This window comes from Entelurus aequoreus, linkage group LG14 (genome assembly GCF_033978785.1).
Source record: "Entelurus aequoreus isolate RoL-2023_Sb linkage group LG14, RoL_Eaeq_v1.1, whole genome shotgun sequence".
Taxonomy (NCBI): domain Eukaryota; kingdom Metazoa; phylum Chordata; class Actinopteri; order Syngnathiformes; family Syngnathidae; genus Entelurus; species Entelurus aequoreus.
The window spans coordinates 48,205,049-48,232,764 of NC_084744.1; the positions used below are offsets into that span (position 1 = coordinate 48,205,049).

General features: G+C 38.5%; 1 protein-coding gene across 4 annotated transcripts in view; it reads right to left on the bottom strand.

Annotated features, from left to right (window-relative positions):
• Nucleotides 1–27,716, bottom strand: part of LOC133664970 (microtubule-associated protein 4-like) — a 183,386-nt gene that overhangs the window by 19,192 nt on the left and 136,478 nt on the right. For 2 of the 4 annotated variants that reach the window (XM_062070069.1, XM_062070073.1), the window contains 3 exons: nucleotides 27,213–27,469; nucleotides 19,472–19,531; nucleotides 6,272–6,364 (listed from right to left, as the gene is read on the bottom strand). In XM_062070069.1, coding sequence (XP_061926053.1) covers nucleotides 6,272–6,364; nucleotides 19,472–19,531; nucleotides 27,213–27,469 — 410 coding nt within the window. Of the gene's footprint in view, nucleotides 1–6,271; nucleotides 6,365–12,844; nucleotides 13,157–19,471; nucleotides 19,532–27,212; nucleotides 27,470–27,716 lie in introns of those variants that run through there. The other 2 variants (XM_062070072.1, XM_062070071.1) reach the window with 2 other exon arrangements.

Genomic DNA, 27,716 nt, shown 5'->3' on the forward strand with positions numbered 1-27,716 from the left:
TGAGCGGCTACTTTCTCCTCCCGACAGCCAAGCAGCCTTGAGCACTCGTTCCGTTGCGAGTGTGCGCCGCAGCATTATCAAGCGCAACGTTTCAGCTCATGGGGAGGAAAAGGTAATTAGACATTATTTATTTCTAAATTATTGTTTAATCCCACGAAATGTAACGCAACATGGCATTGTAGTGAGCTAAGCAGTTAGCCTTGTGTGCCTCCACTACAAACAAGTTAGCAACTAGTGTTTCCGCGGCTCCTAAGAGTCTGACATCTATTGCAAACTTGGCGTTTGTCTCGGAGGAAGCGGAAAAAGTACACTGTCAAATCAGCTAGTAATGTTTGCAGCATTGTTGCTATGGTAACATGTCTAAATGTGAGTCACGTCATGGTACGTCAGTAGCTAATCAAATACTAATATTAATGGATTAGATTTATTTAGCGCTTTTCTATCAGCTAGATAAGGGGTCCCCAAACTATGGCCCGCGGGAATTTTTTATTTATTATTATTTTAAATCCGTCTTTTCTAATCCATTTGTTGGTGTCCCCCTTGCCGCTCGGCAAATCATATTTTCTAAAAATGCATTTTCCCGTATGACTTATATTGTCCTAGCTGTTTTCATGTGATCTGATTGTTACATTCTTATTTTAGAGTCACCACACAGCTGCATGACCATTTCAACAAGGACAGAATAAACAACCTCTGGATTCATGGAAGTTGGCTTCCGAACAACTTCTCTCCACATAAATATATTGTTTGGAATATTCAATATATTTCACATAGAAACATACTAAATATCCTTTTTTTTTTTTTGCTCAAAAAAGACTCCTTAAGTCGTATTATTCACATACTTTTCAAATTTTCTTGTAGTCAGACAATCTTTTCAGTATATTAGAGGGAATCTTTACCTGACCTGTTTGGACTGTCATCTGCAGTCTTCTTCAGAAGGAACACCTGATTGCTGTGATGTGTTGCCTATCAGCTCTTCTATAGGCCTAGCCAACCAGGCAGACTACTTGATGGTCAATGGGGGAGGAGCTAATAGGCAACGCGTCGCAGTGGTCAGGTGACCCTTCTGAAGAAGACTGCAAATGACAGTCGAAACATCCATCCATCCATTTTCTACCTCTTGTCCCTTTCGAGGTGGCGGGGGATGCTGAAAATTCCATTTAATATACTGAAAATATTGTCTGACTACAAGAACATTTAAAAAGAAAACTAATATATCCTCTTTTTCTATTTTTTTGACAGAAATGGACTTTCATTCAAACATAATAATTTGTTGAAAAATATATTATTGACGTGAATCCTATTGATTATAAAAGATTGATTAATGGCATTTCAGTCCAGCGTCTTCAGCTCTTAAAGCCTTCTCTACGGGATGAACAGATGGAGTAAGTTTCCCCAAGATTAATGATTGCTAAAATAAACATATTAGTTAGTAAATGTAACAATAACACACAAGGAACACAATTAATTCTGATAGAACTTGTCCACCAAAAAGGGTTGTGTCCCAGAGAAACGTCTTACCTCATATTCATTTTGAAAAAAATTGGACTAAACATAACACATTTCTTATCCCAAATAAAGCTACAATCATGTCACAAATGTTACCTTGTAAATCTCTTCGGTCTAAATTCATCCAGGCTGTTTCTTTAGAATGCTCTTTTTTGTCCCATTGAAAAAGAGTCAATTAACTTAGACTTAGACAAACTTTAATGATCCACAAGGGAAATTGTTCCACACAGTAGCTCAGTTACAATGATGGAAAGTGTAAGGATGGAAAGGACAATGCAGGTATAGACTAAATATAGCGATATAAAATATAACATATATACGTAATATTTACATAATATATGTACAGTATATTATATATACTGATATATTATATTATGTCTATGTCATATATACAATTAACCATGAATGTCCAATCTCACAATTATTCTGGACTGAACTTTCTGTTGTACTGTTTAGTACTTACAATATACTGTTTGAGTTCAAAGAAAGGGTTATGTTCTTACAAGGTAAATGTCATAAAAACTTGAGTATGCTATCAAACTGCTGTGTCTACTAGGTGTATTACATATTCCATCCATCCATTTTCTACCGCTTGTCCCGTTTGGGGTCATAGTCATAAATCCGATGTTATGTCATGCAAACCAAATAGTTTTTCATTTTATTATCCATCCATCCATTTCCTACCGCTTGTCCCTCTCAAAAAAACATCACATCAAAGAAAAAACAATATGTAATGTGTAATACAATGCTTTTATTAGATTTTTGTTTCATACTTTTAACTGTTATTCCTTACGTTTCTTGTTTTTTGTTAGTGTTGTTTAAATTTATTGTTTAATGATTGAAAATGATGACGTAAATCATTTGTAAATACTTAATTTGAAAATGTTTAATATCAAATATATTTTTAATGGAAATAGCTTTAAAGAAAAATGCACCATTCTAGTCATTACAGTTAGATGGCCTTTTGTTTTCCTCCAAACAGTGAAGTACATATAATTTTGCTAAGTTTGCAGCACACTACTCCATTGATGGCAGAAAACACAATCTGTCCATGCATGCGTGTAGATTACGTCACTTCCGGAACTTGAACATTTTACGACGACGTCTGCTAGCAGAAAACACAATCTGTCCATGCATGTGTGTAGACTACGTCACTTCCGGAACTTGAACATTTTACGACGACATGTTGTCGTAACACAGAACATGACATGCTGTCATGTTCTGTGTTATTTTAATGTTTTGTATAAAACTATAGCTTACCAAGGAGTAAAAGGGAACAATAATATAAAAATTTACAGAATGTAAATTTAAAAAAGGGAGTATTATCGCCACATTTTCAACAACTTTTACTTTTCTGTCATCGCACGGGGGCGCCACTAACTCATTGCATACTACTTTTTTTTAAAAAAATTTTGATTATTTTTCTAAACAACGCATTTTAAACAAAAATCTATATCTGTTGTGTAACAAAAACTAGACTTTTAAATGATCAGTATTGTGAATTGATGTGTTTAATGTAATAGCAAAAAATATTTATTTGCTATTTAAGGCTGCTGTACGGTTTCAAAATAAATACTGTATTCTTAAGTAACATTTGTTTTGTATGTAATCTTTTATATGTTATTGTTATTCAAATAATGATTGCAAAAGCGAAAACCATGATAACTGGTATGACAGGCACGATCATAATTGCGTAAAACAATTTGACGGAAGTGACGTTGTCTTCGTGCACGCATGGACTGATCGTGTATTCCGGTAACGATGGAATATGGTGACAAGCACTTCTTGCTTCATCCACAACGTATGTTCATATGATATTCTTCATTTTTCAAATTCAAGCTTTATTTTTTGAAGTGAGAGGCAATGAAGACGATTTTTTTTAAATTTTTTTACTAGTGTTCTGCACTGCGTTGGAGAGGCTGCAAAAAGAGGACTCTGATAACTTCCATCAGGAGAGGCTTTATCGAGAGCTTATCTATCTGCATTTCTTGGTGTGTGTGATGATGCGGATGTCCGGAACCTTCTAGGATCATTGTATAGATGTTTTTGCAATGTGCTGCATGAACATGAGGCCAGACGGAGAGCTACTGAAGTGACTCCAAATTTGGCACCTCCAACACCCTTGACTGGCCACCCAGGGCGGCCCAGATCCAGTAAAGCCACTGAACACATTTCTCACTGTGTGTCCATTGCTATATCATGGCAAAGAATTGCATCATGCTTTGGAATTAGTCGAAGAACACAATCCAGAGGTTGTTTATTCCGCTTTGTTGAAATGATCATGCAGCATTGTGGTGACTCTGAAATAAGAATGTAACATTCAGATCACATGAAAACAGCTAAGACAATATAAGTCAAACAGGAAAATGCATTTTTAGAAAATATCATTTGCGTGAGCGGCTAGGAGACACCAAAAAATGGATTAGAAAAGACAGATTTAAAATAATAATAAAAAAAATGTTCCCCGCAGGCCGGATTTTGGACGCTGGCCGGCCGTAACCGGGGACCCCTTATCTAGTCGATAGAAATCGCTAAATAAATCTAACCCATTATTATTAGTATTTGATTAGCTACTGACGTACCACGACGTGACTCACATTTCGACATGTTACCATAGCAACAACGCTGCAAACATTACTAGCTGATTTGACAGTGTACTTTTTCCGCTTCCTCCGAGACAAACGCCAAGTTTGCAATAGATGTCAGACTCTTAGGAGCCGCGGAAACACTAGTTGCTAACTTGTTTGTAGTGGGGGCACACAAGGCTAACTGCTTAGCTCACTACAATGCCATGTTGCGTTACATTTCGTGGGATTAAACAATAATGTAGAAATAAATAATGTCTAATTACCTTTTCCTCCTCATTAGCTGAAACGTTGCGCTTGATAATGCTGCGGCGCACACTCGCAACGGAACGAGTGCTCCAGGCTGCTTGGCTGTCGATGGGAGAAAGTGGCCGCTGCGTGGCCGCTCAGGTGTCGCCGCATGCAGGTGCAACTGACGGCTGCAGCCCGACCGTTGTTGCATTGAAAGTGTTCTTACAGGTATATTCTCCACTGAAGCTGTCAAATTATGAAGTAGAGCTCCTGCCTCGGTTAAGCTACTTGACGGCAGTTAGGTAGACATTTTGTTCACATACAACTTGGCTTTAAAAAAATAAATAAAACTTGTCTGAAAAGGGGTGAACAGGAATGCAACCTCGCTTATACACACTGGTGAAATGCTCTCATACACATAACTGAAATCCTTGCACACATACTACTGAAATTGTTTTCTCTCACACGCATGTGTAAAAAGCTCACACACACACAAGTGAAATCCATTTATACATACTAGCGAAACATAATTCCAGGTGTGTGTTTCAGTAGGGTGTGTGAGAGAAAAACATTTTAGTTGTTTATGTGAGAGCATTTCAGTAGTGTATGTAAGAGTGTTTCAGTAGTGTGTATAAGAGTGTTTCAGTAGTGTGTGTGAGAAAGATTTCAATTGTTTATGTGAGAGCATTTCAGTAGTGTGTATAAGAGTGTTTCAGTAGTGTGTATAAGAGTGTTTCAGTAGTGTGTGTGAACGAAAAACATTTCAGTTGTTTATGTGAGAGTGTTTCAGTAGTGTCTATAAGAGTGTTTCAGTAGTGTGTGTGAGAGAAAAACATTTCAGTTGTTTATGTGAGAGCATTTCAGTAGTGTATGTAAGAGGTAATTCCCCGACTTAAACATGGACCCCGACTTAAACAAGTTGAAAAACTTATTCGGGTGTTACCATTTAGTGGTCAATTGTACGGAATATGTACTTCACTGTGCAACCTACTAATAAAAGTCTCAATCAATCAATCAATCAATCAATCAATCAATTCTGAATAATGTCCCTAACGGCCCCTCATACTGTCTTGCAGCTATTCATACGTACTGACGTAATTATGTACGTACGTAACACATGCACACACATTAGCTTTAATTGGATAGCTAGTGTTAAATGTCAATGAACAACATGACTGCAAATTGTTTGTTGCTTCCCCTGGACTGTTTTTGTACACGTGCACGTGACTGCGCGTACGTGTTGACGATATCGGCTGAGTGGCCACTGTAAACTCCAATCATTTTATCCAGACGGTTAAAAAAATTCTATTGCCTACACAATTGTCTTCATAAAAAATTTAGACAATTGTCAAACAAATCTGTTGTGTTAAACCACTAAAGGTAACATAAGCTAGCCGGTGGTGGTGGTGGTATATTTTTTGCTTTGAAACATTTTACTGTGAGGATTTTGTGAACAGCACCTTTAGGAGTATGTGAAGGTTGTTTACTCCCATGACGACCTCCTTAAAATGTTGTAATCAATCAGAAATATCCAGCCGCTAAAATGCAGCAAACATGAATAAGTGAGGAGAGAGTGTTTTTCCCATCATTCATTGCAATGGATTTAAATGAATTGTGTGTTTTGCTTGGACGTTTTTTTTTTTTAATCATACCCACAAAGCTTAGTGAGCAAATTGTGTTTTGTGTGACCATGTGTGTTGACTTTTGGTTTTAGTTTATTTGCACCATGAGTAGGAAAGGTTGTTTGGATTGGGTCATATATAATATTGCTATGCTGCGTCATTAAACATAATTACTCATGTAGTCCACAAGATGGTGACAAAGTTGCAGAAATTATACTGTCAGTCATTTAAAGTTTCCTTATTAAACTTGTGACGAAGTGAACACTTGGCCCGCGGCCGCAGTTTAGACACCCCCGATCTCTCATCAACTGCAGCTTTACTTACATTGCCACCTCCAGGGACATGTTTGATATTGTCCTTGGAGCCACAGCGAGAAGTGACATGGCTGAAGTCCAGCTTTTTGTGCACTATCTGAACCTAAAGACAGGCAGGGGACACACAGGCAAGCAAGAGAGGGGTTGGTGTCAGGTAGAGGTGTTAGGAGAGAAAGAACCAAGAAGGAAACAGGAAGAGAGGAGAGCAGTAGAAGAGAGCAGATCAGCAGGCAGCTTCAAGTTAACAGCAGAACTTTACAAACTGTACACATGGAAGTGTTTTCTGTCATTCAAATCAAAAAGTTCCTCTTATGTTACGTCAGGACCTGTTTTGGAATAAGCACCGTATGCAAGAGGCTGCGGCGACCTCCTTGTGCGTCTTCAAGTAGGCAGCTTGGAAACATTGAATGCTGACATACGGAAAAGGAAATGATTGTCTAAACAACAGAGCGCTTCCACTGACAGCGTAAAGCGAAGCTAGCAGAGGACAGGTGAGACAGCACATGCAACACAATACTGCACACGAGACTCAGGACAGGTGTGTCCATACATGCCCTTCCACAGAGACTTCACAGGATTGTGCAAAAAGCTGCCAGGATGTTTGGAAAACGACATGATGAGGGGCGAGATCAGCATCAACTTTCTTGGTTTATTCTATGTTTCTTCATATCTCTGTTTGTACATACAGTATACAGCAGGGCTATTCAACTGGAATTTTTGCAGCCATACCCTAAAAAACACTAAAGTGCTCCTGTTGTATAGGAGAGCTTGGACAAGCGGAAACACATTGGCAGATCCTTGCATTGACATTTTAACCTTGCTAGCAAACATAGAACACTGGGGTCTAAACTTGGGATTTACATAACTGAGGCGTTCCTCAAGGCACCCCTTTAGTCCTCTCCTGTATGGCAGTTATTTGTTATATTGTGATTTACGTAACTATGGTGTTGTTGTCACTTCTTAAGATGCAGTCAGTAGTCATTTGTTTAAATTCTTTAGTTATACTAGTGGTGTTCCTCAAGGTTCCATTTTAGGTCCTCTCTTTTTCATCATTTGAACTATTCCACTGGTGGCCTGTGAGTTCAGTTCTTTGTAGATTTTTTGCAGGAGCTCCTTAAAAACAGACGTGCGCTCCTGTAACGCTGACAAAATAAATAGACCAAAATCAAATAAGACTTCGAAGTCCGGTCTCCTAGTATTATTGGGACCCTCCTTTTGCAAGGAAGAGTCCTCCCAGATTATTTAGTTTTAAGGTTGTCAAAGCTATCAGAACTCTACAATTATGACAAAAGTGCTGACGAGGACCAGTACATTACACCAGTTTTAAAGTCGCTGCATTGGCTCTCCGTCCGCTTCAAGGTGGATTTTAAAGTTATTTTATTAGTTTTTAAATGTGTTAATGGCCTTGCGCCTTCTTATCCATCTGACCTGCTTCTACCGTATCAACCCTTGCGGATCCTGAGGCCCTCTGGCACCAAACTTTTAGCTTTACCGAATGCCAGAACAAAGACCCACGGTCAGGCGACATTTAGCCAATGCCATGTTTTGTGTAGTTTTTGCTTTGTTATTGTCAATAGTGATGTGTGAGTGTGTATGTATGTTTTCTTCTAGAATTAACTAAATTTCTCCACGAAATAAACACCTCTGAAAATGTTTTATATTACTTGAAAGAAACCTGGTTTTGTTTAATAAAATTCTACCCAAACATTTAATAAAGTCAAATATAAATAAGGCAACAAGTATCCAACACTTGTCTTTTCTAAAGTAAATCTGTAAAGCAGATACAGATCATCTACATCAACAATATGACTTGCCTGAGACAGTTTAAAAAATATGTTTATTTTTTAAAACTGTCTCTACAAAAGTACAAACAAAAGCAAAACTAGCGCTGAAAAGGAGATCAAGCTGACTTAAGTCCGGAGCCTTCTCTAAAAAATGGTCGCCCTTCTGTACTTTTGTTCATGGCGTGTGTGTTGGACACACACACACATCTGTCCACTCTCACTCTTTGCACCTGGTACATCCTAACCGCATTAAAACTAGAGGGACTAATACGTGTGTGAGCGTACAAGTAAGAATCAGGGTGAGGTCATTGTTTTTATCTCTTTGAGCAAAACAAAGCTAGTAACTTCTAAGGCGTTCCATTTCGCCCAAAGGAGGGAAAATTATTTCCTTTAACAGTCCTTAGCTTCCTGTAAATGTGGCCCCCAGAACAATTTAGTTGAATAGCCCTGATATACAGTAACTTAAAGATTGTTGTCTAAAACACTTACTTCCGGCAATGCTGTAGTTTTGAGCGCTTACATTGTGAGACTACTGACAGATACAAGTTCGAACTGTACACTACTTTGTATTAGAAATTGCAACAGCGGACTCGCGCAAAGATCTCGGGGTCAACCTTTACCCTGTATAGATAATACGCTGTTGTCACATGTTGGAAAAACATCACAAATGGGGAAAATTCCAAACAGACCGTTTGGAGGAAGTAGGAAGTAAGAAGGCAAGGTGGTTTTACAAATATCTCCGCCATGCTTCCATGGTTTAATTTCTACATTTTGGAGCCTATGCAGCCCTCAAATACACAAAAACAGGTAACAGTAGGTAAGACATGTTGTTTTCGTACTCGTATTTTAAGGAAACTGATAAAACCATAAATGTTTCCTGCTTACAGCGGTCCTTTTGCAGTTAAAACCTGACAAACGCCAGCTCCTCTCCCACGTCTCATTACTCATGACGTGTTTTTGAAGCCATGATCAGAGGGGACGTACTTTGAGATTGGACTAAATTAGATTGAAAGCGGACACTAAAGACGAGGCAGAACAACAGAAGGGAGGCTTTCAATGTCGCCTGTGTGTTCATCCTAAACCAAGGCTTGGACGATCAAACCTTTTTGGGAACATAAAAGTCAGAAAGCAGACTTATCAAATGTGGTTGTATTTATCCCGTATGTATGTATGTATGTGTATAACCTATTAACATTCTGTTAAATCCGGATGTCAATGAGAACTATTTAAGATGGTTTATTAGCATTAGTTGTTGCAATATATAATTCTCTTTTTTCCTTATTTGTATTTGACTTTATTAAATGTTTGAGTAGAATTTTATTTAACAAAGCCAGTTTTCTTTTAAGTAATATAGAAATGTATCAGAGATGGTTATCTATTTTATGGAGGAATGATATTAATCATTGAACTGGCACCCAATGTTATTAAAAATGTTGAATCGAGAATCATTTTAAATCGAGAATCGATTCTGAATCGAATCGTTCCCCCTAAGATTCAAATCGAATCGAGTGGTGCACAAGGATTCACAGCCCTACTAGTAATGCACCACGATTAGGAATGGGTACCGAATCCGGTACTTTTTTGGACAAGACCAAATCCTGCCGGTCCGACCGGGTGCCGATTCACGTAAAATCTAACAGTTTTGGTACCGGGTTGCGCGTGACGTCACGGCCGGTTGCCGACTCAGCCAAACTAAGTCTAGGTAATGTTGAAATTTTTAACGCCAACAAGGAATTTGACTCAATAAAAATGCTCCAACGTAAGTAAAGCCCCACTTAATAACTTTCCGTTTTGTTTGATTTAGGCAGCGCCAGTCGACCAAAGCGGTAGTGTTTTGCCAGAAGAGGACCAGCGCATATAGCGTCAAACTGACACGATGTCCGCTGTAATACTGGCACAAATATTATGTGTCTAATGGCCCTGCTGATGTTAAATAACAGACACTATCAAGACATGATCTTAGATTGTTTTACAAACATGACGCTACTATCAAGAATGTATCAGGGCTGATGCAGGTCTGAAACAAAGAAAGACCGCCAAGAGACTTTTTTTCAAAGGAAGTAGTGTGGTGGCTATTTATTGCTAACACGCAAATTTCCGATAGCTAACATTAGCATTATCATTTTGATTTGAGCATCAAAAGGTACTTACTAGTTTAGCAGGAACAAAGCCAAGCCAGCATGGGTCTGAAATCCCTCCTCATCTTTGAGATCATGACAGCGAGTGAAAGCCGGGACAATGTTGATCCTGACTGTCCTTTTACCGGGTAGCCTCTGTTATTATTTTTTGTCTCCTTAGACAAAACTTTTCCTTTCTTTGGTTGTTTTGGAGCTTCGCCCATGATAGCAGTAATTGCACGTAGGCATTCTTCTTCTTCTTCTTTTAGATTTCTTACAGTTCGTGGGTGTTCGCAGGGGGAGTGACATATGCCGTAAAGCAAGTCAGCACATTTGTAATTTTATGTGTGGCAGGGTTCCTGTCACCCACCTCAAAGTCCCTAACTGACACTAAAAGTGATACAGACGCCCTCAGACCGTGATAGAGGTGTCATTCAACCATGTATCATCCCAAAAGTTATGAAAATATTTTATGAAGGTTGAAAAGTTACTTAGTGCTGCTTTAAATGCGCTAGGTTGATGCCAATCTACAATGGCTTTGCTATTGACATGCTACTGATTAGCATCAGTGATTTAACAACATCGTCAAATTTATTAATGTTAACTACAACTAAGATGTATGTTACAGTCAAACAGCTGGTACAAAAAAAGCACAATACTTACAGTATTAACACGTTGTAGGGCGCAACAGAAAGCAAAGACTGAACTGAGCAACAAACCATAAACTACAAACTACTGCCATCTAACGTCTTGGACTTGCAACTGCAACTTAGTGGCATACCTGCAAACGAGACTCAGACAATAAAACCAGATACAAGTTATCATAATCAGCTAATTTTTAAATGTTGCAATGAAAAATGGGGTTTTATCATCCAAAACAATTAATATTTATCAACACACACAAAAGCAGTGAAAACTGGCGCCGTCGAGTATCGATTCAAATGTGAACGGTACCCATCCATAACCATGAGAGCCTATTCACAGTACTTATCATATCGCCTTCTCTGCTTTCATCTTTCTGTGGGATGAAAGTGGAATGCTGACGTATGTAATGTGGCAACAGCATTGCCGAGTGGAATGTGCATGCACACATCTCTCTCTCTTTTAGACACACACACACACACACGCTCAGTATAGTTTTTTATCTGATTGATTACACTGCGTTTTGTGTCACGATGGGAAAGTTTAGTCAAAAAATTCTGGAATCAGTTAGGAATGAGGGAAGAATCAAGATTCATGTTTAAATGTGCATTAAACACGTCTTTAGTGCGTAGGGTATTGTAATCAAGTTGACCCCAACATGGAGAGTCGCTTTGCAAGTACGATTCATTTGGTCAAGTGTGACCAAAACCACTTGAGATGACTGTGGGTACACTTGCAAGTACGGATGGGTACGGATCACATTTGCACTGTTACAATACCAGTTTTACTGTACATGTTAATTGTTTGATAATACAATTTCATTTTTTATTGTAACATTTAAAACATTATTATAATATCTTGTTTTCTGATTACATTTGAGTCTCATTTGCAATGCAGTAGCACTACAAAGACATTAGAAGGCAGTACTGTATAGGCTATCTATGCTAATAAGTAGCTTTTTTCATGAAGCTGAATGTGTTATGTTGCGCCCTACAAAGTGTTTATACTGTAAACTCTTCTTAGCTGTAGTTTTCAATACCAAATTTGGAGGTGTTAAAATTGTCATATAAAATCGCTAATGCTAATAGTAGCGTGTCTATGGCAAATCCAATGTAAATTAACATCAATTTACTTATAGGGAGTTTGGCTGAGTCCACTGTCAGTCTGCAACGGACATGGCGTCACGTGTAACGAGGTATGAAAATATGGCACCGTTTAATTTTACGTGAATCAATACCCGGTAGTACCGACGAAATTCGGTCGGTACTTATAACAGTACCAAATTTATTACTGACCTCTATATTTTTCAGGTAAACACCAGAGTAATATATTTTGGTACTTGACGCATTTTACCAGTTAGCAAAAGCTAGCACGCTAATGTTAGCGTGCTAGCATTGTAAACACATTTTTCAGGTACACACCCCAGAGTAATATAATGTGGTATTTGGCGCATGTTACAGTTAGCATTTTACAGTAGCCTTTTTAATGTTGTTTAGCCGGTAGGGTGTCATATTTTGGTATTTTACTAATGCTAATTGTAAGCATGCTAGCTTTTTTTGCTCATATTTTTGGTTATTTGACTCTATCGAGCTAGCGTGCTAACTGTTAGCATTTCAGTTCACACAAAATTTCTACCGAAATTACATTTTGTAGTTCTTTTCTAAAAAACTATGTATTGTTCTTGTTTTGAAGGAGAATATTACCAAACTGGCCCCCACATCCTTTCATTCTTCAGTCTGTGGCCCTCAGTGGAAGAGGTTTGGGCACCCCTAGTGTAAATGATGCTAATTGGCCAAAATGTGCAGGGAAGTTGCGAGCATTTTGACAAACATGTGAGGCCACGCATAACTGACGCATTTTGGTTGAATTTGCGTGAATCTGTGCAATCGCGATATCGAAACTAGGTCAAACTTTTCTCCTTTGTTATAGTAACATATTTTGTATGCATGTACTTTGCTTGATATAAACTTAAAAAAACATTTTAAACTGTGCAATAAATATTATCCCCCCCGTTGAGGAAGTCATTAAATTGCCCACAAAATTATTAAAGTCATGCAATATTGCTGCTGCTTTTTATTCAAACTTTAGACGCACATATTTTATTGCATTTTCTATTGTTCACCAGACCCAGCGGCACTTTTTGACGTTTTTGATGTAAAATATGCCGTTTGATTGGATGAACGATTCTAAAAAAACATCCAAATGTAACAGAAATGAACATGAAACTGGAGTTACAGTGGGTCCGGATGATTTTTTTGGCCTTATTCCTGTGAGAATCCTGCGTGTGACTTTGTGGTTGGTTAATTTATCCAGGACTTGCTGCGGTGTGCTCAAACGACCATCACGTAGCATCTGTGAGCAGATAATATCGAATCATCTCAGGTCTTCACAAATCCACACCCACTCTGTGGAGCTTTATTAGTGACAAATCCATGAATTGTTACTGGATATAGAGCCAGGGCACAGGAGGAGAGGAGCTACCTCCTGAGAAAGTCATTAATCAGGGGATCTTTTCCAAGTGGCTGTGACTTCACATCCAGTAAAAATATACACATCCTACTGAAATAATATTCACTTTTTAATAACTGCTATTTTATTTCATACAGTCCAATAAAAGCAGATAAGATAATTGTGTTACCATTCTTCTATAATCATTACTTACAGTTATTGTCATCATTTCCTCCTGTAATGAAATCAAGTAAATGAAGATAGCAACCAACAGTTCAAGTAAATAAATCAAACTGTGGTTAGCATCAGCACTGAGGGATAGTGTTACAAAATAAGAGTTTTACAGTATCAGCTTCTCCATTTACAATGTGATGCTACTTATCTGAACGATGATCCAATTTATTGTATTGAATAAGTTTTTTTATTTGTATGACATTCTCAATTCTAATTAATCCAGACTGATATACATTTAAGTGACAGTTCTCATTGTTTTTGAGTGTTTACATGCAAGACTGTCCTCACTGACGGTTTGACCACAATAGGGCGTGAAACAGGTGAGTAAAAGACTCACATTTCTACTATTGCTAAACAGGAGAACAAAGAACAGATTATACCGTATTTTCCCAACTATAGAGTGCACCGGTATATAAGCCGCACCCACAAACTTTTAGAAGAAAAATTATTTTTCCATATAGTAGCCGCACCGGACAATAAAATACATATGTTGTGAAATTAGTTATTTAAGCAGAAATTGTGTTAATGTTTATTTGCATACCTTAATTTCCAAACGGTGTCTGTAACACGGCAGTAAAACGGCCGATCAAACAAAACACTAGCTCTCCAATCAGCTACACATACTCAATAACTCCACGGTGACGTTTTGCTGAATTTACTAAGGAATTTGTGAAACTGAAACAATACAAAAAGAATGCAGTTGTAAGGTAAAAATACTAACACAGACACTCGTAGACCTGTAAGCATATTAGCTAACGGTTACGCGGTGAGCTTGATTACATTACGATAACGTGTACAAAAATGCATGAAAACACTCCTACAGACATCACACATGGGAAAATTTAGTAATTAAGAAAAGTTTTAATTATATTGTTAAACTTGCAAATGTTGTTTGGAGTGATGAGTGAAAAATCTTTTCCACCAGAAATGCCATGGACGGTTTAAATTCCGGTTCAAAGCATTAAAACAGGAAGTACATTTTCAACCCGCAATACCTGCAGTGAGCGAATTTGTCCAAAAGATGGTGCCATAGCACTAACAATAACACACCTTTATTAGTCCTCTGCTTGGGTTAAATGAAAATTATTGAACACATATGGCTGTTAGCGCAAAACAAAATGCATAAATTAACCGCACCGTTTTATAAGCCGCTGGGTACAAAGTGTTGGAAAAAAGTAGCGGTTTATAATACGGAATTTATGATATGTTAGCAATAAACACATAAATCCGGCCCGGGAATGACACCATACCGGTGTATATATACGTTTCCCAGTTCAAAACTTGGGAAACAGCAGATTCTTAAAAACACTAGAGTGCTCCTGTTGGATAGAAGAGCTTGGACAAGACTTGCATTGACATTTTGACCTTGCGAGCAAACATAGAACACTGGGGTCCAAACTTGTGGTTTACATAACTGAGGCGTTCCTCAAGGCACCGTTTTAAGTCCCCTCCTTTTTGGCAGTTATTTTTTCGTAATGGGATTTATGTAACTATCAGATCAGAGGCGATTGCTCTAAGACTGCAAGGAAAGCTCAGCTTCCCCTAAAATGTCAAAAAATAAGTGATTAAATATATAGTGTTGTGTGTACTCTTTTGCTCAGTACTTATAGTACCAGTGGGTAACGACACGGCTTTCCTCTCTCTCATTCCCGCAGCTTCACAGTGCTTTAAACAGTGTAGACCAGGGGTGTCCAAACTTTTTCCACAGAGGGCCGCACACGGAAAAATTAAAGCCTGCGGGGGCCATTTTGATAGTTTTCATTTTCAAATCATAACAAAATATATGGATTTTTTTTTTTTTTAACGTTTAGGGCTCCCGGGGACCATAAAGGGTCTAAGTCAGGGGTGTCAAACTCATTTTAGATGGGGGGCCACATGGAGAAAAATCTACTCCCAAATGGGCCGAACTGGTAAAATCACGGCACAATGACTTAAAAATAAACACAACTTCAGGTTGTTTTATTTGTTTGAAAATAGAACAAGTACATTCTGAAAGTGTACAAATCATAATGTTGTTGGTTTTTTTTTGCACTTACATGTTGTGGTTAGTAGTATTCTATCTTTATTTGTCGTTATTTATATTTTCTGAATAAATTATGTGATAATTTTCATCAGTCAACTCACTGGTGTTGATTTTCAATCTATCAAGATAAAAAAATAATATCAAAATCAAATTAAAGCATGTTATTTATGTAGTTTGATCATTTTCCTCGACTGATGTACTAACATCATGTGGTTTATTTTGTACATATGTAGCATCATCTACAAAGATACAAAGAATTGCTATTGTGACATCCAGTGGACACATTTAGAACAGCTGTTTCTTTCATTAAAACATTTCAGGTTACATTTTATACTTGGCAAACTCATCCCGCGGGCCGATAAAACCTGTCCGCGGGCCTGATCCGGCCCTCGGGCCGTACGTTTGACACCCCTGGTCTAAGTCATTAAAATGCTAAAAACAAGTCAAATTATTTTTCTATTTTTTTTATTTAACGCTTACAGTAAATCTCTACAGTATATCAACTTCAGGTTGATATAAAATTTAAAAAACCAAAAAGGTTTTATGCCTTTTCTGTCAAGACAACTTTGTTTTTTATAATAAAACCGAAATATGCAGTATTTCCCCCACTGCCCAAAACATTCAGAAAACAATGTTTGATGTGAAGTAATTAGAGCCTTAAAAACATCAATAATGCAGGACACCATTGATATTAAGTGGCTGAAGTCTTACACCCGCAACACCATGGGCCAAGGCCGTTTAAGCAGCCTAGCTCTCCTGACCATTGAGAGGACACTTGTCAAATCCTTGGAAAAGACGCCTTCTTGGTACGACAGGGTCACAGATCACTTTCTTAAAAAGGAACAGAGGGTAGAATTTACGTATAAATAAACCAACACATTTTATGATGTAGGCCAAAATTGAGCTTCCCCTCCTTGAGAGACCAGCTTCCGCCACTGTTTTAGATGCAGTCATTTGTTCAACTTCTTTAGTTATACTAGTGGTGTTCCTCAAGGTTCCATCTTAGGTCCTCTCTTTTTAATCATTTGGGCTCTTCAACTTGTGGCCCTTGAGTTCAGTTTAAAAACATGGTGAGAGATGTTGGGTGGGAAAAAACACTACAAGCACTTTTTTCAAAGACATGAACTCTGACAAAATAAAAACACCAAAATCAAATGTCTACTGTCGACTGGTTCTCCGGAATATACAAAATAAGACCAATAGTGAACGGAGAAGTTCGGCCCCTCTGTCCTTAGCTTTTCTAGAAATGTGGCCCCCAGAGCAATTTAGTTAATACCCCTGCTTGAGGTTATGTGAAGAGCCAAGTCAATATGACATTTTAAACCAGGAGACACCTTTGATCTCTCACTTCAAAGAGTTGACACAAGAAGCCCTTTCGTTAGCGACACATCATTAGAATTTCCTACCATCTAAAAGACATTGAAGTATACAATTTATACGGGGCAACTAGTGTAAAAAAAACACAATTATTTTGTATTCATTCTCTTTACCGTGAAGCAAGGAAGTCCAGTCAAACGACCCATCCTAGTGTTAATTATGGGGCAAGCAAACAAGGAGCAATATCCACACGTCCAGGGCCTGCCCTGGCTAAACTGGGGGCCCGAGGCATTTCCCTCATTATAGACTTATTTCCACTCTTTTTTATTATGTGAAACAATCCTTGTACTTTGCTATGGAAGTTTTGTACAAACATTTTGTTTATTACACGGCAAGTTGTTTAGGAATTGATGGTTTTATCGCAAAATAACAAATTTAACAACCTTCCTGACACAGACATGCTGACTTAAGAGGCCGGCACTAAGGGGGGACAGGAAATCCATGGAAATTTGCTATTATACTCGTGTCAGTGACGGAGCAGGAAGGGGCTATGAACATGTTTGTAGTAAAAAAAAATTCATATAAAGCGCTCTGTCATTCATTAATTGACATTAGACATGCGCTTCTTCACGCAAAATGGTGCTCCCTACAGATCGTGGGTTCCTGAGCTGCGTATAGAGAGGGCCGGCTTTGCACACGCTCATACAACACGAATGATCCAAGACTTTAAAAAAACGCACAAACACTATGAAACTCCGGCAACGGGAAAATGCTGCAAATTAGAAATGCTGCAGTCGCCGGTTACAAAAAACCCATGCAAAAGAATGTCAAAAACAAATGCATGAAAGAAATGCTGCAACTTCTGGCAGACGTGAGGAATATCAGCACTTAAACTTTTAAGACGTAATATTTTACAGTATATTAAATAGGGATGAGTACCAAATTCTGTACTCTTTCTGCACTTTGACACTTGGCGATCACCGGACTCGGCTAAACTACCTCTCGGTAATGCTGCAATTCTCAATGCCAGCAAAGAAACTGACTCAAAAAATGCTGCAACTTTACATGCAACATTAAGTAAAGTAAGGCTCCACTTTTCCAAAAATGCATTAGCTTGATGCTAGTATACAATGGCTTTGCTACTGACATGCTACTGATTACCACTTTCAACACCTTCAAGTTTGTTAATTAAACTACAACAAAGATGCATGTTACAATCAAACAGCTGGTGCGTAAAAAGTAAAATCTTTACAGTATTAACACTTCTTGGGCGCAATAAAAGACTAGACAGCAAAGACAAAGAGTAAAACTATACACTTCTGTTAAAGTTAAAGTACCAATGATTGTCACACACACACTAGGTGTGGCGAAATTATTCTCTGCATTTGACCCATCACCCTTGATCACCCCCTGGGAGGTGAGGGGAGCAGTGGGCAGCAGCAGTGGCCGCGCCCGGGAATCATTTTGGTGACTTAACCCCCAATTCCAACCCCTGATGCTGAGTGCCAAGCAGGGAGGTAATGGGTCCTGCCATCGCATGTCTTGGACTTGCAACTGTAACTGAAAATCAGAAATTTGATAATAAAGCAATATATGACGACTTGACAGCAGTTATTTTAATAAGCTCAGTTGAAATGTTCCAATAAAAAGATTTTATTTTATTATCAAAAACAATATTTATTAACACACAGAAAAGTACGGAAAATTGTTACCGGTATCGAGTTTAAGGTAACGGGAATTGATAGCATATACATTTGAACAGTACCTGTGAATCTTTGGGAACCACATCATTCGAATCAATTAGATTCTTGGGGGTAACGACTCAATTCTCCATTCAAAATCAATACGTTCTTTTAATAACATTTGGTGCCAGTTCTATGATTAACTACATTCCTCCATAACGTAGATAAACAGCTGTGAAAAATGTCTATATTACTTAAAATAAAACTGGTTTTGTTTAATAAAATTCTACCCAAACATTTAATAAAGTCAAATACAAAAAAGGCAACAAAAGAAGTATCCAACACTTGTCTTTTCTAAAGTAAATCTGTACAGCAGATATAGATCATTGACATCAACAATATGATTTGTCTGAGTGGCTGGACAGGACAAATTGAAAAAAATAAAATAAAATAAATCCAAATCGATATTTTATTTTTTTTAATCGATTAAGAATCATTACAAATAAGAATCGCGATTAATCAGAATTTTTTTATTTTTTTGACACCCCTACGATCCTTAATCCTAAAACAACCGATGTTTACAGTCAAGTATTTCACGAAGGCATAACAATTTTTACCTTTTCATTCCATCCCCAATCACATCTGATGCCATTGCCTTTGTTTCGTTGCGTTACAGCATTTTTGTCATGTGCGTGATTTGGAGGGTTTGTGTTTTTTGGGGGTATTTGCAGCCGTTTCTTTTGCATTTATTATTACATGTGTTTAATGGTGTTGTTGCTTCTAGATCATATCTGTGTTTGGATGTTGCTCCACTTTTATTTACTGTATGCTAATGTCTTTCAAGTCAACTTATTTGCAGACCCCTAACTTTACAGTTTCTTATTGACACCTGTAGGAGAATACCCACAATTCAACGTGTTGAGAGTGAATGTGGTGAATGCAAAGAGGATGGCGGGTACTCACTCTGGCCTTGGTGGGAGGGTTGGAGGGATCTGAAGTCTTGTTGTTCTGTGTGGAAGAAACCTGGGGAGACAACCACCCAGGGGGTCAATACAACCTCTGACCGAGCAACTGCACCACACAACAAAACGGGTCACAGAGCGGGTGGTGGGCAAACCTAAAAAGGTGAGCTGTGGGAAGAAAGCAACTGGCACCTTGACCAGTGTTATGAGTTAATAGTTGATTGGTCAATCATAATGGTTTATTTATTGGAAAGTAAGTATGTGGATCAATAAGAAGCTTACTTTCTGTTTAAATATGACAACTAAGGTGACTGTGGTGGATGTGGGCAAAGTTAAACCCTGGATTACAATACACACTGGTGGAGTACATACCGTATTGTTCACCGGTATATAAGCCGCACCAACTAAATAAAAAAAATATAAAGATTTTCCATATATTAGCCGCACCGCCGCAGATACTGTATAAACGTTGTAAAATGAGTAAATGAGTGCATACCTTAAGTAGTTTCCAAACGATGTCTATAACACGGCACTAAAACGGCTGATCAAACAAAACAGAAGTCATCGTCATGGACCCACTAGCTGCGGAAGCTCGCTCTCCAATCAGCTAAACAGACTCAATAACTCCACAGTGTTTTGGTGAATTTACTAAAGAATTTGTCAAACAAACAATACAAAAAGAGTGCCAATGTAAGTTAATAATACTAACACAGACACTCGTAAACATGTTAGCATATTAGCTGATACTAACAACGCTTGCTTGATTACATCACGATAGTAAGTTTAAATATGCAGGAAAACACACCTACAGACATCACACATGGTAAGTAAGAATTGTTTTAGTTATACTGTGAAACGCAGGTGATGAATGAAGAATTTATATGAGCTGTGGACGGCTAGAAGACGAAACAGCACTACTACTCTTTTTCTCTTTCAATCTATCGGTGAGCCCTCAATGCTATTTTGGGTATTCTGTTGTCATCGTCCGGAGTGTGTGTCCATGCCAAACCATTCTGTGCTAAATCATGGTTTGTGTCAGAAGTCCTGTCTTGGTTCTTTGCTGTACTTTCTTCGTTCGTAATATAGTGCCTCCATGAGATCCCTAAAATTCTTCTGAGGCACCTATGGTGAAATTCATCCACCTTCTGTTTGTCCTCAGCCGTCATTTGCCACGTCTCAGATGACATTATGAGAGTTTTGTTTCTAACTTGATAGTTTTAGTTTTCCATATGTTTTAAAAGCTACCTGTTGGTAGCTACCTGTGTGCCAATCTGTTGATTGGCACACAGGATGAATTATGAGACTTCCAAAAAAGTGAGATTTAACCAACTGTTCAAACTGAAGAGGCGACTGTCCGTGGTTGGGAAGGTGGTAGAAAGTATCATCTTTGGAAGGATTAAGGATGAGGTGGACAAAAAGCTGAGAACAGCAATCAGGATCCAGAAAAGGATCATAGAAATGTGCACTGAATTCCAGCAGACATTACAAATCATGGTTGTGGATTTTCAGAGTACATTTGATAGTGTTAATAGAGAGATCTTGTAAAAAATAGTAAGGCAGTTCTATGTCGACTGTCAATGGTGAATCCTGGTAAACGACGAGATCTCAGACCCATTTGAAGTTAGTACTCGAGTCAAACAAGGAGATGTCCTCTCACCCTTTCTGTTCTTCGTGATTATTAATAATGGAATGAGGATCACAGAAGAAGAAGGGTTCCGAATCGACTTTGGAACCATAAAGTTGTCCGACCTGGATTTGGCTGATGACATTGTTTCCTTTGTGGATGCAACAGAAGATGTAGCGGGCAAAACAGGACTAAGGTTAAATGACGATAAACACAAGGTTATGAGCATTAAACAGAAAGTGGTGCAAATATCCAACAACAGAGAAGGTGTTGAAATTCTGTAATCTGGGGATCAACATTAAGCAACGATGGCAAGATTACTCTCATGCTAGCTTGTTGCAAACTATGAGATGGATTCCTAGACGGAAGTGTGTCTCATTATATGTATATATCAATACGAGTATTCATTGGTACTCTGAGCAGTACTATACAAAGTTGGTGTAAATAACGATATGAAAAAGATAATTTTTTAAATCCCATTTTTATTAGCACGTTAAGTTGTACACCACCAACATCATATAACATCTCACAGCAGGGAAGTCTTTTATAAACACCTGCTTTTTTTAAGTTTTAAACAAGTCAGCCATGTTTGCAGTGCAAGTTGCAATGCAGTTGTCATCATCTTGTAAACACCACACAGACCCATCATTATGTTTCTATTTGTTACAATTACACTCCGCTGGAAATATTTATGTATTAGAGCACAGACCTTTTACATGACATATCAACTATATAATATTAGATTTGTTAACGATAAACCGATGCAACTGGATATCAGGTTCGATAAGTGCCCAGTTCGGCTACACCTGTTACAGCCACCTCAATTGATAAGATTCAGCTGTGAATCTTTAGGTTAACTGAGTCTAGACACAAAAACCGGTTATCGCACCAAACTGGAAATCAATTGACGTTTTTTGTCTTTAAAACAACAGGAGAGCCAGGGTTGTCCGTGAAAAGAGTCACGCGCTTTTACGTTTCTTACGTAACTGGAGATGAGAATACATGTAGATACATGGACTGGGTGTCGCGCCAGACAAGCAATTAGTTCAAAGTTTTAGAATTACCTCTGATTTCCACAAGATATGTAACGTCAACACCGCGGATCGTCTCCGTGCTGTGCCGTCCGTCAATATTGTAACATTCCAAGTCATGGAGTCTCAGACAAATTCCCAGTTTCTTTCTTTTTTTCACAAAACGCAACGTTCTCTTACTCAATATCCGTGTTTCGCTCTCTTCCGGCAAAACTCAAACAAGCTTTCACCCCCACAAGACACGTCACTTCCTATCCTCGTACCTGAAGTTCCGCCCCCCAGTCAACCATTAGCTAGAACCCGTAGGCGTCTGTGACGACACTAACTTGACTTGACTATGGAAAATAAATATATTTGACATGTGTTTGCCTTTTTACTTTACAAAACATATTGGGGGATATACACTAAACACTACACTTTTATAGAATGTGCATGTTTATATTTGAAGATAAATGTGCCTATAGTTGTTCTCATTCATCAGGTTATTGTTATTCTCATGGCATTCAATTGATCAGTTGTCTTAGAAGACATTTGTCCTCTCATCAGAGTAGTTTTCATCAGTTCATACTCATAGACTTTGCATGGACCGATCTAGTCTGAGCGCTTGGTGCCAAGGTCCTAACAATTTATTCTCTAACATGAGCAAGAGTGTATGCACAGGAAGGAATTGTTTTGCTCTTTTGTGGTGTAAAAAAGAATGTGTCCATTAACAAATGTTAACCATAGAATCAAATCGTGCATGCACGGTATTAAACTGTATCGAATCACATATAATCGTTCTGTTTTATAAATACCTTTTTTTGAATCACATCGTAACCCATGTATCGAGAGGCGAATCAAATAGATTTAAAATTCCTTAATGATATAATTCAATTCAATCAATTAGCGCATTAGATGGGTGTGTTTTGAGGCCATGCAAACACGATGTCAGATGGCGACTGTTAGTGGATATGTTTTCTTGTTTCAAGAGAAACTTTATGGATTATTATATTACTTCAAACTTTTTTGAGTGGATTAATATTGGCCTGTTGATCGCTAGGAGGGCCGTTGATAAAGTGCGCGGCAGTTGTGAGTAAAACACGTTCAATTCAAACTGAAATCAACTCTTAGCGTGCGTGACTTTGAGGAGTAAATATTGTTGTGTTACAAACTTTTGTGTAGTGTTGCTTCCTTATTTGTCATTATTCCAAGCAGATTATCAGATCCGACCAGTGTCTTTTATATGCGTAGCAGCAGCAACTGAAGTGGTTGTGACAGCTGGATATAAAAAATACCGATAGCTGTACCACATCTTTTGTCCAGAATCTTAACGCTTATCTTGGACCCAATAAGGAACCGGTACCAAAAAATACCAGTACTCGGTATACATCCCTACTCATTACACCATGTCCTATTGAGTCTGTTCAAGATATCCACTCCACAGTTTCCCACCAGTTCCAGGGAATCCACTTGTGGAGTCATTTCAGCAAACATGGCTCATCGGAAATCAAATTCTTCTTCTTCCGGCTTAGCGTTCATATGACAACAAAAAAGCCCCCAACTACACTTTTATTTTGGCGTAATGAAGATGATTCGGGGAAATATATCACAGTAAAAATACTCATTCAAGAAATGTAGAGGAGTAAAAGTAGTCAGAAATATAAATCAAATGCAAATATGAAAAATTATACTTAATAATAATAATAATAATGGATTAGATTTATATAGCGCTTTCCCAGACACTCAAAGCGCTTCACAGAGAAGTGAGAACCCATCATTCATTCACACCTGGTGGTGGTAAGCTAGATTTGTAGCCACAACTGCCCTGGGATAGACTCACGTTTCCCTTTTCTTTTCCCGTAAATCGTTCTTCTGAGTCACTCGCTTTCTCTCACAGATTTGATTAAGTGAGTGGTATCACGTGGCTTAGCTAATATCCCATGCAATTGGTCGGTCGATTTCCTGGTTTTGATCAATAATTACCGTAAGGCTATAAAAGCTGCGCCCGGTCAAAATAGAAAAGGCTCCTTCAAAAGACAATTTATTGTTCCACATCCGTATAGGACGGCGTCTGTGTCCAGACTCGGACAATATAGTCCACTCGTGAGTGATTCATGTATTGCATTTACACTACTCACAAAAAGTTAGAGGTATTTGGCTTCCAGGCGGAATTTCTATCTCAGTCTCTCTGTATCTAGGAAGGGAACTTTGTTGTCATTGCACTTAAAAAGTACAACAAAATTTGTTTTCAGTACGACCCGTCCAAAGAACAGGCATGCAGTATAATGGTAGACAGAACGGGAAGACTGATGGGTCGCCACAAGGGTGGCGCTCTGTAAAAATGTAGAGAAAAATGTAAACATCTGGAGTGGGAGAAAAAAGCAACTCCCAAACTTAGCTAAGCTCCTATGGACGTGAGGGGTGAGGCTCAGTTTGAGACCAGGACATAAGCACATATGAGCACATATTACAAGACACAAAACTCAAGGCTTGCAACAGTGGGAGGAGGTTTCCATCCGGCCGAAGATGTAGCCACCAGGGGCACTGCTCCATTGTCTGTCATACCGCGGGGTGAAGCGGCGTGGTAAGGGTAGGTGGTGTGTGTAAAGTGTATATTCTGCGGATGCGCGTGTGTGTATGTAAGCCTGAAAAGTCTCTTGTTTCTTGAATGTGGCGCTCTCGCAGAGTGTTTTCGCAATATCACAGCCAGTCAGTCCAACAAAAGTCAACAAACAACAGGTCTTTGTCCATGAAAGTCGGAGCATGAATTTTGAGTTTTTTTGCTGCGCTGTCCTCCGGAGTAGTCTTGTAGCAACGACCTTGTCAAGCAGTTCCAGCGGGAGGAAGAAATCCAGATTAGAATGTTTGTGTTTGAGCTAACGAAAACAAATGTAAAAGTATCACTCTAAATGTTTATTTCTGGTCCTCAAATTATGATAACTTCATCTTGCAGAGCAGACAGCATCTCCGAGATGTTATCCAGTTTGTGATTTAGTTCAGAAACTACATAAGTCTAAGTGCCAACAGCTGTACCCATCCTTCAATCATGTGTGGCAGCTTTGGGGTACCTTGAACAGCTACCAGCACCTTCCAAATGTGTCGATACACCAGGGGAACGCTTACTCCAATCAGCAAATGTCCTGTTATCATGATTCTGAACAGGTAGCTGTCTTCAACATCCTTGACTGAAAGAATCGCCATACATAAGACACTCCACCTCTCCCAAGAGTCCATAATTTATCCAGCAACAAACGTTTTATCAGGACAGGCAGGTTGCCCCAAATCCGGGCTTCTCATCAAGAATATCTTGTCAATATTGATGAGAGGCCAGTTGATCAATACCATTGTTAGGATTTTGGAAAGCAGTGCAAAAAGAGGTTTCAAAAAAGTTGAGACGAGACAAAGAAGCAAAAGTAAGAGAGATTAGGGAGAGGGAAGGGAAGTGTGTGCCTTTGTTGAGAGCCAGACAGCAACCTGCTAATAGCCGTGACACTTGAAACAATGTATTATAAGTTTGCATGCTATCTACACAGTGTTTCCCATAAACTGCCAAGATACCTGTGGCGGTGGGGGCGTGGCTATGGGCGTGGTCACCATGACATCATCGAGTAATTTGCATAATTTACTACAATATGATTTTCTCTAAAAAAGCTCAAAAAATGTATACTTACTGATTAATAATAACAGTTTTGTTTTAAACGTACATCCATCCATCCATCCATTTTACAATATAATTACAACACTTTATGTACATATTTATATACAGATTTGAACAATAAGTTATTCACTGAAATATATTTATTAATTGTGGTTCTTACAAAAAATACATCTTATAAAAATATAAAAGCAAAAATGTCTCTTAAAGCTCTGCCCCTTTAATTAGTGCATACTAAATAATTTAACTTTAGCCTACACTACAACCATATTATTTACCAGCAACATAAAGTGAAACAGAGGCAGAGGTGTCCTGCCACAGTCAGTAACAAATAAACAGAAAACAGTAGTGGTGGTAGATAGACACAAAGCTTCATCAAACATCTGATCCACTGAACAAAGAGCTCCAAAAATCTTGATCCTACACTTCTCTTTTGTAAAGTAAATCTGAACAGCCGATATGGGCATCTACATCAACTATATGATTTGCCTGAGAAGCTTGACAGGACAAAAAAAAAAATTTAAAAATTTAAAAAAAAAAATTTGTGGCGGCCTTAATTCTTTCGTGGCGGGCCTCCACATATAAATGAATGTGTGGGAAACACTGTCTACACATATTTGCTGGCATATACGTATGTGTAAGTTTGAATATATTGATTTCCCTCAACATTTTAGCATGCTTGCTAAACTAAGTTTACAACTCTAAAGAGTTGGTTTTAAAATCACACACACATAGTCTCACACAATACGTCCATGATGCGAGGGTGTGAGGTCATTTGCGAGCGGAAATCCTCCAAAAGTCTCATCAAGACAAGCCTGCACAGGACGCGTTGCCATAGAAACCTGTGTTAAATGAAAGGACAGACCCCTTCTTTAGGACGGTATATCGGTTCTTGAAAGGAACTAGTTGTGTAATTTTGTAATTGAATATATTTGCTGTTAATCTGAAATTGCTTGGTGAGTTTTAATCAGAACGCGCTGAAGCTCGGTCTCGACTTCCCTCAGAGAACATTCATCACGATGAAAAAGTACTGTTGTTAAATTACTGGGAGTTACATGGCGTTATGAAGATGACTTTTTACATACCAAATCTAATTCAACTGGAAAATGTACTTTTCAATTTTGTTATTGTGAAATTTTAAATGACGGACAATTGTCCCTTACTTTTTGTGAGTAGTCTTGATACTATTCAAACATCTGCAGTATCCAGTTTATACAAAGTCCACATGGAAACACAATGAAGTGGGCTGACATTTGTGATTGAAAGACCTTCTAAACACAGTTCCCAAGGCAATGGAGAGGACTAACGTTTGCACAAGGCATGGCACAAAATGCACAAAGATAGCGTTTATTGCACCGGGTCAGTGGAGGTGTGATAGTATTAAAGTGCCATTTGCAGTCGTACCAGAGTACAAATGGCCGGTTTTACCATGAAGGAGTAGGGAAGGTCCTACCTTTCCTCCACCAGGTTGGTACTTCATGTTGTCGGTGGACCCGATCTTGGAACGGACATTCTTCAGGTCCGGTGTTGGTGCGTTGAGAGGCCGGATGTTTCGAGGAGCACGGGGCACCGCTGGCTTCTTTTCCAGAGCGGTTTGCTTGGGGACAGGAGGTTTGGTGATAACCCGACGGCGGTGGGAGGGAGCGGCTTCACCGTTTGGGGCATTAGCTAAAGTCGTGGGAGAAGTGGTGGAGGCCGGACGTGGACGAGCTGCGGACACAAAAAAAACAAACCTTAAGTTATGTAGTACTCTGTTTTCTTATTGTGTGAATGCTGAAAAGCTAACGTTTGCCTGCTAAGATTAGCGTGCTTACTTTTTTTGACAATTTTCATAGTCATATAATTTGATACGTGACACTTGCTAGTTAGTTAAAGTGTGCTGGACTGTGTTGAATCTTTAAAAAAAACAACATTTGAAGACTTTGCTTTTTAAAAAAGCTTTTAGTTAATTGTCTTT